The sequence below is a fragment of the Cannabis sativa genome, chromosome 9 (assembly GCF_029168945.1).
Source record: "Cannabis sativa cultivar Pink pepper isolate KNU-18-1 chromosome 9, ASM2916894v1, whole genome shotgun sequence".
In the NCBI taxonomy this organism is placed as follows: Eukaryota; Viridiplantae; Streptophyta; class Magnoliopsida; order Rosales; family Cannabaceae; genus Cannabis; species Cannabis sativa.
Window position 1 is genome coordinate 56,202,741 of NC_083609.1, and position 13,478 is coordinate 56,216,218.

General features: G+C 33.2%; 2 protein-coding genes across 2 annotated transcripts; one reads left to right on the plus strand and one right to left on the minus strand.

The window, feature by feature from the left end:
• Nucleotides 1–664: 664 nt before the first annotated feature.
• LOC115720365 (uncharacterized) lies at nt 665–3,066 on the plus strand. The gene is made up of 3 exons (XM_061105039.1): nt 665–1,649; nt 1,814–2,604; nt 2,824–3,066. The coding sequence occupies exons 1-3, from the start codon at nt 665–667 to the stop codon at nt 3,064–3,066; spliced, it is 2,019 nt and encodes a 672-aa protein (XP_060961022.1).
• A 756-nt stretch (nt 3,067–3,822) lies between these two features.
• Nucleotides 3,823–4,769, minus strand: LOC133031040 (uncharacterized). Its single transcript, XM_061104265.1, has 2 exons — nt 4,339–4,769; nt 3,823–4,234 (listed from the first exon to the last, which is right to left on the minus strand). The coding sequence occupies exons 1-2, from the start codon at nt 4,746–4,748 to the stop codon at nt 4,027–4,029; spliced, it is 618 nt and encodes a 205-aa protein (XP_060960248.1). The 5' UTR covers nt 4,749–4,769; the 3' UTR covers nt 3,823–4,026.
• Between the last annotated feature and the right edge of the window lie 8,709 nt (nt 4,770–13,478).

Below are 13,478 nucleotides of genomic sequence, written 5' to 3' on the forward strand. Positions count from 1 at the left end.
TTGAATCATTTTTACAAAAAAAAAAAAAACCATTAACGACCAAAAAAACCTTGGAATACAACCTGAAATTCAATAATCAACAAATCGAAATCAAAAAACGATTTCGAATCTGTCTACGACTTCGATTCTGTGTTACTGTAAGTAAAAAACATAGACAATTCTTATTAGATCCTGAAAACAGAAAACACCATTGACGAAGAAAAAAGCTTCGGCAACAATCTTCAGTATTTCAATCGAAAAGCAACAATCGAAGCTGTTTCTCAACAACATAAAACGATCCTCAACACAACACAGATTGCAGAGATGTTGCTGGCCAAAAAATAAAACAATGGAGAAAAATCGTTACCTGCAGAAAAACTTGTTGACTGTGCTCTGTTCTTCGCGCAACCAAAAATAATCATCGAACAGAAAAAGGTAATCTATATCTTTGTTGTAATATTACATTGTTAAGAAATATCATTACAAATAACATGATCATAAATTTTCCTATTCACAGTGCAATTTCTTCATGTTTATGCTAAATGCAATTCATCGATTTTTTTTTTCCAAACAAAAACATAATTACTGTGCAAAAAAATATCTACATTAATTTTCACAAATACTTAAAATTTCATTAAAAAAATAATAAATAAACTAATATGTATATGATAACACACAGGAACCAATGGACCCCATGACAATCATCCTTTTCTACAATGGAACATGGGTAGACAAAACAACATACAATGATTATGAAGTGGCAGGTATACTAATCCCAATAAAATGTTCCTATAATGTTCTTGCACAGGAGATCTATGAAACCTTATCAATAGACAGAAACAAGTATGGAATTACAGTGAAATTTCAAATTAAAGAAGGGATACCACCTATAACCATCAAAGATGACAATGGCTGCAAGTTCTACCATCAAATAAGGAAGAAAAATGATGATGAAACAAGATACCCTTTGATGGTAAACACATTTGAATCATCAGCATCACCTGAATGTCTTGCCAGCAACAATTATTTAGAAATTGGAGAAACAAGTATGCAGTGTACTGAACAGTTACCAACAAGAACAGAATATGCACAATTGGTAGCAGATTATGCTTATGATCATGCACAACAAGCACTGCAAACAAGTTCAGAGATAAACCAAGTAATTACAAATCCTCAAATTGACAGAATACATGTTGGCCAAGTCTTTTCAAACAAGAAAACACTGAAGAATGCAATCAGCCTATACTCAATTAGACAAAACCAGCCATTCAAGGTGAAGAGATCATCAACTCTTGACTATAAAATCGTTTGTGTTGATGAAAATTGCAAGTGGAGTTTCCTAGCTTCAAAACATGGAAAAACAGAAATGTTCAAAGTTAGGAAGATAAAATATGACCATACATGTTCGTTAGATATCACCTCCGGAAACCATCCTCAAGCCACAAGCAACCTAGTTGGGCATGTGATAAAAAACAAATTTGTCAACCCAAAAAGAAACTACACTCCAAATGAAATTGTAGACGACATTGCAGATGACTATAGTGTCTCAATATCCTACCAAAAAGCATGGAGAGCAAGAGAAAAAGCTATGGTGGATGCTAGACGCTGCCCACAAGAATCGTATGGCGAAATACCATCCATATTATACATGATGCAAATATCCAATCCAGGTATTCTTTTTATACTCTTGCATATCGTAAATCAAAAAACTTAATAGTATACTAATATAGAAAAAAAAATTAATAATTTAACATAAAACATCAAAATATATTCAAAATAAAAGATACAAAAATATTCAATAATAAAATAAACTAAAAAGTTACTTATGTAACAGGAACAATCACAGATCTTGTTACTGATGAAGATGGTAAATTCAAGTATCTATACTTCGCTATAGGAGCTTCAATCAAAGGTTGGCAACATTGCACCCCAATAATAGTCACAGATGGTACATTCTTGACAAACCAATATGGAGGTACTCTATTGACTGCAAATGCACAAAATGCAAATCGGCATATATTTCCACTTGCATTCGCAATAGTGGATTACGAAAATGACAACTCCTGGAATTGGTTCATGCAAAAAATAAAAGAAACATATGGAGAAAGAGAAGGACAATGCATAATCTCGGATAGGCATGAGAGTATATACAAAGCAACAAAGTCAAACTTCCCACTCCTAATGCATGGGGTATGTTGCTATCACTTGCTCAAAAATCTAAAAATGAAATTCAAAAAAGGAGGAGATGAGCTCAAACATGCATTTGATGGAGCTTCGAAAGCTTACACTATAGAAGAATTTGAGAAATGCATGCAAGATTTGGACAACATTGACTTAAGAATAAGAGATTTCTTGGCCAATGAAGTTGGATATGATAAATGGACAAGGCTATACAGCATGAATAAAAGATACAAAACAATAACATCAAACATAGCAGAGTCAGTGAATGCAGCTCTCAAATCAGTAAGAGAATTACCAGTTGCAACCTTACTAGAATGTCTACACTCTTTGGTACAAAGATGGTATTGGGAAAACAAAAATAGAGCCTTGAAAACGGACACTACTTTGGCAAATATTCCAGAAAAGGCTCTCAAGAAACAAAGAGAAATGGGCTTAAAATACAAGGTACACTTAACATTAATTTAAATTAAATTTTATAATTTGTTTGAAAAATATAAAAAAAAACATTAACGATAAACCAAATAATTTCGAAAAAAATATAATAACAAAAACCCGTATAAATTCTTCATGCGAGTTGAGACAGTAAACCTTCTTGTATACAAAGTGCACGATTATACAAGCTCCTACATAGTAAATCTGGAAAACAAAACATGCACGTGTCAGAAGTTTGACTATGACGAAATGCCTTGCTCGCATGCAATGGCTGTACTAGCCAAAAGAAACTTCTCTTGCTACAAATACTGCTCCTACTACTACACTAAAGAAGCTTTCATGTCAACATATGAGGATAGCATACTTCCATTAGGTGAAGCAACATCATGGAATATACCAGAGGATGTGAAGAATATCACAGTACATCCACCAAAATATAAAAGACCAGCTGGGAGGCCAAAGAAAGATAGATAAAAAGGAGCAATGGACACAAAAACAAAAGTCAAGTGTGGAAAATGCAACCAAAAAGGACATAATCGACGGTCTTGCAAAAATGAAGCAATTCTAAATCCACTGAAGAGAAGAAAGTTACTTTAGAAACAAACTATACAACAAAAAAATGTCTTTCAGATTTCTTATTTTTACAAATATAAGACAAAATAAAGGAACACTAAGAACTTCTGATTTTTCATTTTAAATACCTTCATATAAATAAATAAAGATGAACACAAATGTGCTTACTGTTTTACGAAAATTAACAAAATAAACATAACAAAAATATTTTGTAAATAAAATGATTTCAAAAATATAAAAGAAAAAACCAATAATTTGAATCTTGATTTATAATTTACAAAACTATTTTAAAAATATCTTCTTAATTAACATTTTCATAAACAATTTAGTTGTTAATTTGATAGTAAACAAAATTGTAATTAATATTCTTTAACTTAATTTCTTAAACATAATAAATTGAAAAAATAAACAAAAATACCTCTATGATTTGAAAGTGTGTACCTCTTTTCCAAAAAATATAAATAAAAAACAGAAGATATATGCAACGGTTTACAAAACCTGAAAAAAGAAAAATACCAACTTAATCAGACCAAACTCAAAAAAAAGAATACAACAAACAAAAAAAATACATACTACCATTAACAAAAAACCAAACTGATAAAATTCCATAATAATCTTACATTATATTACACATCTAGTAAAAAAAAACCTTCAAACTTAACTCCAAAAGCAACCTGCATTAATATCATATTAAAGGTACTGAAAATAGTTCCAATATCCATACATACGTTTGACAAAATGACCAAGCAAAAAGAAGGTTAATATGTTTAACGTTCATAACTACCCAAACTAGTCAATAATAACCCGTACAAAAGTATCAAAACAACAAGAAACAAAAGTGTTTCCAACTACATTAAACAACTACTTCTTTTTCTTTCCATCCTTTTCCATCCTCCCAGGATACTCTGAAGGTGATTCATAACCACTCACTTCCTTCTTCTTAGCATGAACAAAGAGCTCAACACACAGCTTCTTTCGAACAAAAGGAATGTCCAACTCCTTCGGAATCTTGTCAATCAATCCATGAATAAAATACTCAGCGTACTTTATAACAAAAACACCACAGTCACTGTGACAAATCAAAAACAAACAGTTAGATACAAAAAAGAAACATAAACGAATATAATCAAATAAGAACATAAAAACAAAAAAATAACAAAAAAAAAAGATTACCACTGCTCTTGTTGAGGCAAATCTTGAACCATAACAATTTCCAAAGGGTCTGTCTCACTCCTTCCTTGAAAATAATATGTGCTCTTATCAATATCTTTCCTTTGATCATAAAAGTTTACATGTGACAACAAAATAGGCAACATGACAGCAAAAGCACGAACCAATTTTTCTGAGTTCTTGTACCTCCCAAATCTCATAGAATTGCACACTTTAAGACATCTCAAACGTATGTCAAAAATGCACATAATCCAGTGAGCCAAATCAATCAGATTAATAGGCATTAAGACATTATCTAATTCAATCCATTTTCTACTGCAATACATACCAAAACCAGCTACGTATGCAGAAGCTTTGCTGTCCTTCTTAACAGATTCAATGTCACAATCATTCTTAACAAACTCATTATACATCTCAAAAATTTGGACAGCAAAAAAAAAACAATCAGTGGTATTAACAAAAGAGTTTACACTCTCATTGTACTTTATCTCCTTTCTCAAGTAGTAAAAACAAACATCCAAATGCTGCATCAGAAAAAAAAAAAAGTCAAAATAAATTCATAAAAAATCAAATATAATGTAAAAACCCATTTAAAATCAAACATAAAAATAAAAAAAATAAATGGACTAACCGAGCATGACAAATTTCTTCCAGGAGTCAGCAAATCATAAAACCACATCTTATCATCAATCTTCATAATTGCAAAATCCAACGGGACTTTCAATTTCCTATCACGTTCTTTAAACTTTTTAATCTTGTTCCTATCATTGAAACCGACCTTAAACCACTGCTCAAAAAGTTTAGACTGAAGATCATCAATACGGTCAAGTGCAACTGAAGAAAAAGCAAGCAACTTAGATTGTTCTCCCTTTGGTTTACTACTACTCCCAATAGAACCAAAATCAGATGTAAATGGACTCCTCAATGCAGATCCAATATTGGGAACCCTCTTTGCAAACTCATAAGAATTAGCTTCTAAATTCTTTTCCTAGAAACAAAATCAAACAGATTAATACATAAACAATAATAAACAAACCAATATACAAACAAAAAAAAGAAACACTTTGACCAACTGTTAATTCCATTAACATTATACGTACCTTTTTCAGGCTTCCTTCAATGGTTTCAATTTTTTCATTAATGATCTCCATGGCTGACAAAGTAATACTATCTTCTGTACCTTGACTATCAAACAAGTTAGGAGACCCAATGACACCAGCCACAACAACATCAATTGCAGATGAATCAACCATATTTTTTCTTGCTTCACCACCAACATCATCCTTGGTAACTGATCCACCTTTTTTAGATTTGTCATCACCCTCATTAATTCCCTTTATAACTTCCTTGACAATAGAAGAAACAGCATCACCACCCATACCCTAAAAAATGAAATTAACATATAATGAGAAAAAAAAAATAAAAAATAAAAAGATGAAAAAAAATAAATTAAGGAAATAAAAAATAAAATATACAAAGTGGTTACTGTTAGCCCAAGATATGTTTCCAAGAGGGGGGGTGAATTGGAAATTTAAACTAATTTCGGAAAATTAAAACTTTTAACACAAAATTATGCAATTAGTCAATTAATCAAGTAAAAGCAAGTAGTATGACAAGCAATATATTAAGACAAATAATTAAACTTGTAAAGTAAAGAGTTTAAGGATTAGAAAATGCAAACTCTCGATTTTTACAAGGTTCGGTAGAACTATGCCACCTACGTCCTTGGTCTTCAAAGCTATGGACCTAGCTTTGAGTTCCAATATCGAGCCAAGTTAACGGGCTTGACTAACCCTTACAACCGGGAAATTTTCACCAAGGTATTTCCAAACCTCTTACAATAGTTTCGCACCCCCGAGGACTATTAACCTCTTTCTCGGATTGTTAAAGTGCCAATCTCACTATTTCCGGGTTGTTTACAAAACCGGTGCCAACCTCACCTCAATCACAATATGGAAATGTGTTTGATATACAAGCTAAAATCACTCTAGAAATATGATGATACAATAGAAACCTAGAGTGAAAAGCAAGCACACTTAAGATGAATAAAATCAAATTTTGGCTCAAAGTGTGTGAAAAGTGTTGGTTTGGATTTCAAACTTAGAAGCTCCTTAATCTCACTTAGATAGGTTAGATATATGTAATAAATGCTCAACCAACTTATTTTTTGAAAGAAAAATCGAGTTTATATAGTGTTTGATAAAAAACTAGCCGTTTATAGCCGTTAGCACGTTTCCCGAGGTGAGGTCAGCCATGAACTGGAAGTCCGGATGGGAACCGGAATTCCGGATTGATTACAACCGGAATTCCGGTTGCCAACCGGAATTCCGGATGGCTGACCAGTGGCAAAAATGCCACTTTTCGGGACTTAAACGCGCATAACTTCTTACTCGATTATCCGATTTCAGAAATTCCAACTTTGTTCTCTTAGTTAAACAAAATGTGATTTAGAAATTCAATCAAAAAATTTTTGAACTATCGTGTGAGAAAACTTGTTGCACAAGTTAGTGAATGGGCCAAAATTCAAATTTATAAAAACTTAGTGTGCTATGCAAATCACTTTAACAAGACTAAAGTAGATTTATACCATTTAATTTTGAGTAGTCTTGATGTAGAAGAGCCTCCTAGCTTGATTTGCATGTTTTTGATCCCAAGTTGATTTTTCCCGAGAGTTGACCTTGACTTTGACTTTGACTTTGACTTTCGGGTTGACTTTTTGACTTTGGGATTTTGAAGACCTCTTTTCAATAGGGTCTTGAGTTGTTGATCCCTTGATGAATCTTTTGCTCTTGATATGCTTGTTGAGTCCATTTAGTGTTGCTTTTAAAAGTTTGGTAAAAATACCAAAAATATTTATTTTCTCTTTTAAATTTGCTACAAAATCAATAAATCATTAGTAACAAATAATAATCAAATATTTGCTAATCATCAAAACAAGGAGATCGAAAAGTTTGAGTTAACAATCTCCCCCTTTTTGATGATATCAAATATTTGATTATTTTGAAAGGGAAAGAAAAAATTTAAGCAAAGTAAGTTGGATTAGCTCCCCCTTAATGTGTGCAAGAAAAAAAATTTACCTTTTAATTTTACCTTGCATGAATTTGTAAACTCCCCCTCAATTTTTACTTATGATAAAAGGATTAGATACCAAAAAAAATTTGAGGTGATGCCCAAAAATTAATCAATAATTGTTCTCCCCCTTTTGATTCATCAAAAAGGGTGGCAAGGAATTCACAAAATATAAAAGAAAAGAGAAAAAAAATAATAAAAATAAAAACAAAGCAACATGCCAATGCATTAAAAAAAACATAACATCCAAAATAACATTCAACACACCAAACAAACAACAAATAAAAAAAAAAAAAACAACAACTAACACAAAGTCAAAAGGCATGAAGCCTTTGCACACAACCAAAAAAATAAAATAAAAGGAAACTAAATAAGCCAAAAAAAAAAAAAAATAATGCAAGAACTAGTTTGGTGGGGGGCCAAAGCGATCCATGTATGCCCTCCATTGTGCCATCTCCTCTTGCACATTAGCAAACCCATGCACCATGTCACTCCTCATGGTGTTGATGTCATTGTTGAGGTTGGAGAATTGTGAGTTGAGATCATTTCGCAAGGTTTGAAATTGGTTGTCAACCGAAGTGTGAAGACGAGTGAAAGCTTCCTCAAGGTTGAATTGGGGAAAAGTAGGCATGGGAGGAGCTTGAGGAGGCATGTCTTCTTCTTCTTCTTCTTCTTCTTCTTCACTTTCACTTGCGGGCAAATTGATTTCTTCATCATCACTCTCCAAATCAATTTGCATTCTTTGCCCTCTTTTGGGTGTGAACACCCATTCATTGTTAAGGAATTTGTAACCCATAGCCTTGAAAGTTTTGGATCCTAGAATGTCACTAGAGGTAGGATCATTTTTCTTTTCATGTAGGGTAGGAATTCCTAAGAGAGGAAAAAGGTAGCTAAGAAGAAAACCAAAGGGAAGTGCCTTAATCATATTAGGCTTGTCCACATCAAGTATGAATTTTAAAATAAGATAGCCTAGGTTGATGGGTGTGGTTTTGGCTATAATGAGATGCATGAGTAATTGATCAATGGAATTGATCTCATCTTGGTGGCTACTTCTAGGAGCAAGATTTGCAACAATAAATTTGTGGAGGATTTTAGCCTCTAAAGTGAGTTGGTGTCTTTTTGGTCTCATAATAAAAGGGCCATCACCACAAATATTCCTAGAACACTCATCAAAGTTAAAAATGGCATCATTTTTGAGAGAAAGTTTGGGTTCAAGTAATATGCCACCATTAGGTGCTCCTAACATGTCATTAAGAGATGCTACATTGAGTTCAAAAGCTACTCCTCTAAGGGTTCCTCTAACACCTAAAGGTTGTAATGTAGGTTTAATACAAGCATAAAAACCTTGAACTAGCCTAGGATACAATGGAGTGTTAATTTGAATAAAAGATGTCCATCCTAGGGTATCAAAATGATGACTAAAATCAACACAATCAAGGCTAGGGAGATCACAAATTTTACCTTTGAGAATTTTCCTAGAGGAGAAATCATTGACAAACTTGTTGTGATCTTCATCATTGAAGAAGAGAGTGGGCTCTTGCCTTGCTTTTGCCCTTATTTCCCTTTGTTGAATTGCACTAGCCATTTTCTTGGGAGCTCTTGAGGAGGAAGCCATTGAAGAACACACTTCTCTTTTTTTTTTAAATTATTTGGAAGATGAGAATGAGGCTTTGAAAGAGAGAATTTTAGAGAGAAAAAAGATGATGGCTGCTGTATTAGGGTTGAAAAAAAAACTGAATGGGGGAAGAAAAATTCGGTGGTAGGGTTTAAAAAGGGAAAAAATCGCATGAAAATGACAAAAATGCCCCCTTTGCTGATCCTGTGCCATCCGGAATTCCGGATGGTACAACCGGAATTCCGGTTGGTACAGGATCAGCAAAAAAAAGTTTCTAAAAATGGGCTAAAAAATCCAATTTTGACCCAAATGACCCCAAACCAATTCTAATACCTTTAATATGATAAAACAAAACTGCTCAAACAAGAAAATCTGAAAAATAATGAAAAATGACGATTTACGGTAAGTTTTTCGAAAATTGCCAAGAAAACTAGAACCGTACCAAAAATGAGTTTTATGCAACGAAATTGAAAAATTCTTTTTCCAGCAGTTTTATAAAATAAAATGTGAGGTGTACAAACTTACGAAATCGAAAAATGTTGAAAAATGAGAGAGTTTGGCGAAAAACACTCTTTTAGGCCTAAAAATCTAAAAATTCAACAAGTGAGGTACCAAAAATTTGTTTCATGCAAATTTCAATCAAGGCAAACCTATAGGCACACTAAATACACTCTATTTCACATATTCAAGCATATAGACACATAAGAAAATCAAATATGCAAAAATTCACATGTTCACTTGTTTAAAAACAAGTCCAAAGTTCACCAAAAATCCACATTTTGACCTATAATTTTAAGTTTTTCAACAAGGATAGTTCATATAGGTCAAGTATCAATAAATTTTCACATCTATGCATATAAATCTCATTAATATCATATTTGGAACAATTATGCATAAATAAGTAAGTAAAGAGATATGAAATTTTTCATAGCTAGCAAACCTTATATTTCATTTAAGTTGGTCATGCCTAGCTCTCTTCTAATGAAACTAAATCTCTCATCACTAAGAGGCTTGGTGAATATATCCGCTAGTTGGAATTCGGTGCTTACAAAGTCTAGCATAATATCACCTCTTTGGATATGATCTCTAAGGAAGTGGTGCCTTATGTCAATATGCTTGGCTCTAGAATGCAATATTGGATTCTTAGAGAGGTTAATGGCACTAGTGTTATCACACTTTATGGGTGTACATTCAAAATCAATATCAAAATCCTTAAGAGTTTGTTTCATCCAAAGTATTTGTGCACAACAACTACCCGCGGCTATATATTCGGCTTCGGTTGTGGATAGAGCTACCGAGTTTTGTTTCTTGCTAAACCATGACACTAAGGAATTTCCTAAAAAGTGACAAGTTCCACTAGTACTTTTTCTATCCGTCTTACAACCGGCAAAGTCGGCATCCGAGTAGCTAACTATTTCAAAGTTTGAGTTCTTGGGGTACCAAAGTCCTAGATTCATTGTGCCTATCAAGTATCTAAATATTCTTTTAACGGCACTTAAGTGGGATTCTTTAGGACAAGATTGGTACCTAGCACAAAGACCAACACTAAACAAAATATCCGGTCTACTAGCGGTTAAATATAATAAAGAGCCAATCATACCTCGATACTTGGTGATGTCCACATTCTTACCGCTTTCATCTTTGTCCATCTTTATGGATGTGCTCATGGGTGTATTCATGGGCTTTGCATTTGCCAAGTCAAACTTTTGAAGAAGATCCTTGATGTACTTAGTTTGACCTATGAATATGCCATCCTTTTGTTGCTTGATTTGAAGTCCAAGAAAAAAGTTGAGTTCTCCCATCATGCTCATCTCAAACTCACTATGCATACACTTAGAAAATTCTTCACAAAGAGCATCATTAGTAGCACCAAAGATAATATCATCAACATAAATTTGTACTATAATAATGTCTTTGGATTTTCTTTTTATAAAAAGTGTATTATCCGCTTTTCCCATTGAAAAACCATTTGAAATAAGAAAAGTGCTTAATCTTTCATACCAAGCTCTAGGAGCTTGCTTTAAACCATATAAAGCCTTTTTCAATTTGTAAACATGGTTAGGGTATTTATGATTTTGAAAACCGGGTGGTTGAGAGACATAAACCTCTTCCATAATGTACCCATTTAAGAATGCGCTTTTTACATCCATTTGATACAAGATAAAATTCTTGTGGCATGCAAAAGCTAACAACATTCTAATGGACTCAAGTCTTGCTACGGGGCAAAGGTTTCCTCATAATCAATTCCTTCTTCTTGATTGTAACCTTGGGCCACTAATCTAGCCTTGTTACGCACAATGACCCCATGCTCATCTACCTTATTTCTATAGACCCATTTTGTTCCAATCACCGATTGATGTGACGGTCTTGGAACTAACTCCCAAACATTATTTCTTATAAATTGATTTATTTCTTCTTGCATAGCTAGAAGCCAAAATTCATCAACTTCGGCCTCTTTAAAATTCTTTGGTTCAATTTGAGAAATAAAAGCAATGAAATTACACAAGTTTCTAAGGGAGTTTCTAGTAGTGACACCTTGAGAAGGATCACCTAGAATTTTGTCTATAGGATGAGCACTTTTGAATTTCCACTCATGTGGAAGGTTAGAGTTCATACCTTGGCTTTCATTTTCCTTTTCCACGGGTGGTTCCTCTTTGGGAGTTTGTGAAGGAGCATTGGAAGTCTCTCCTATTTCGAGATTTTGAACTTCATCTCCCAAACCTACAACATCATCATCTAAACTTTTGCTCGTAGGCGGGTTAGTCTCATCAAAAGCAACATGAATAGATTCTTCAACAACATTAGTTCTTTTGTTATAAATTCTATAAGCTTTACTATGTGTTGAATACCCTATAAAAATTCCAACATCGGATTTAGCATCAAATTTTCCAAGGTTGTCCTTGGTGTTTAAAATGTAACATTTGCATCCAAAAACTTTAAAATAGCCAATGTTGGGTTTTCTTCCTTTCCAAAGCTCATAAGGGGTTTTATTCATGTTGGGCCTAATGAAAACACGATTCAAAATATAACAAGAAGTATTGACGGCCTCGGCCCAAAAGTATTTTGGTAATGAAATTTCATTTAGCATTGACCTAGCCATTTCTTGAATTGTTCTATTCTTCCTTTCGACAACTCCATTTTGTTGTGGAGTTCTTGGTGCCGAAAAGTTATGGTTAAAACCATGATCATCACAAAACAATTCTAAGGCATCATTGTCAAACTCACCACCATGGTCACTCCTAACGGAGGTAATAGAATATCCTTTTTCATTTTGCACATTTTTGCAAAATTTGACAAAGTTTTCCAAAACATCACTTTTAAGAGTCAAGAAAATAACCCAAGTAAATCTTGAAAAATCATCAACAATTACAAATGCATAGTATTTACCACCAAGACTAGCAATTCTAGAAGGACCAAATAAATCAATATGAAGCAATTGCAAAGGTCTAGTAGTTGAAATTTCTTTCTTGGAATGAAAAGATGTTTTAATTTGTTTTCCAAATTGGCATGCATCACAAAGTTTATCTTTAACAAACGGAATAGATGGCAAACCAATAACAAGATCTTTTCTAACCAATTTTGAAATAGAATCCATACTAGCATGTCCTAATCTTCTATGCCACAACCAAGAATTATCATTCATAACGGTTAAACATTTATTTTTACTATCAAAAGAGTCAACATCAATAACATACACATTATCCTTCCTTACTCCAAGGAAAATAACTTCATTGGTTGAAACATTTTCAATGGAGCATTTTGAGGATTCAAACACAACACGAAAACCTATATCACATAATTGACTAATACTAAGCAAGTTATGTTTAAGATTATCAACAAGAAGCACATTTTTAATACATGGAGAGTATATGTTACCGATATCACCAATGCCCAAGATTTTTCCTTTTGAATTGTCTCCAAAAGTGACAAAGCCACTTTCCTTGCTTTTAAAGCTTGAAAATCTTGATGGATCACCTGTCATATGCTTTGAACATCCACTATCCAAGAACCATAAGCTTTGGCTCTTTCTTGTTGATTCCTACAAAAACAAGTTCATTTGTTGGCTTTTGGTACCCATATAACTTTGGGTCCATTCATGTTAGTTCTAGAACCCTTTGGTACCCATTTAGTCTTGCCTAGATATGCAAATTTCTTTACATGACAATAGGAAATAGTATGACCATCTCGGTTACAATATGTGCATGTAAAGTGAGGTAGACTAGATGATTTCACAAAAAAGTTTCTCAAAAATTTTTGTTTCTTACTAGGATCATAACCAATACCATTTTTTGAAAAACCACATGATTGGTTTCCCACCATGAGATCATAGCCTTCCTTACCTCTAGTGAAGGTATATATGTCATTTTTTAGACTTCTCACATGGGCTTTCAAATCAATAATTTCTTTCTTATGTGAAGCACATGTAGCACATTGAGATTTAGCTATAAGTTCTTTTTCA

What these genes read in the sequence shown, in the direction of transcription:
- LOC115720365 (XM_061105039.1), top strand. Translation starts at nt 665, where the DNA reads ATGGACCCCATGACAATCATCCTTTTCTACAATGGAACATGGGTAGAC. An exon ending in GATGCAAATATCCAATCCAG is followed by an intron (nt 1,650 to 1,813) that starts GTATTCTTTTTA and finishes CTTATGTAACAG; the next exon opens with GAACAATCACAGATCTTGTT. An exon ending in AAATGGGCTTAAAATACAAG is followed by an intron (nt 2,605 to 2,823) that starts GTACACTTAACA and finishes TGCACGTGTCAG; the next exon opens with AAGTTTGACTATGACGAAAT.
- LOC133031040 (XM_061104265.1), bottom strand. Translation starts at nt 4,748, where the DNA reads ATGTATAATGAGTTTGTTAAGAATGATTGTGACATTGAATCTGTTAAG. An exon ending in TTGCCTCAACAAGAGCAGTG is followed by an intron (nt 4,235 to 4,338) that starts GTAATCTTTTTT and finishes GATTTGTCACAG; the next exon opens with TGACTGTGGTGTTTTTGTTA.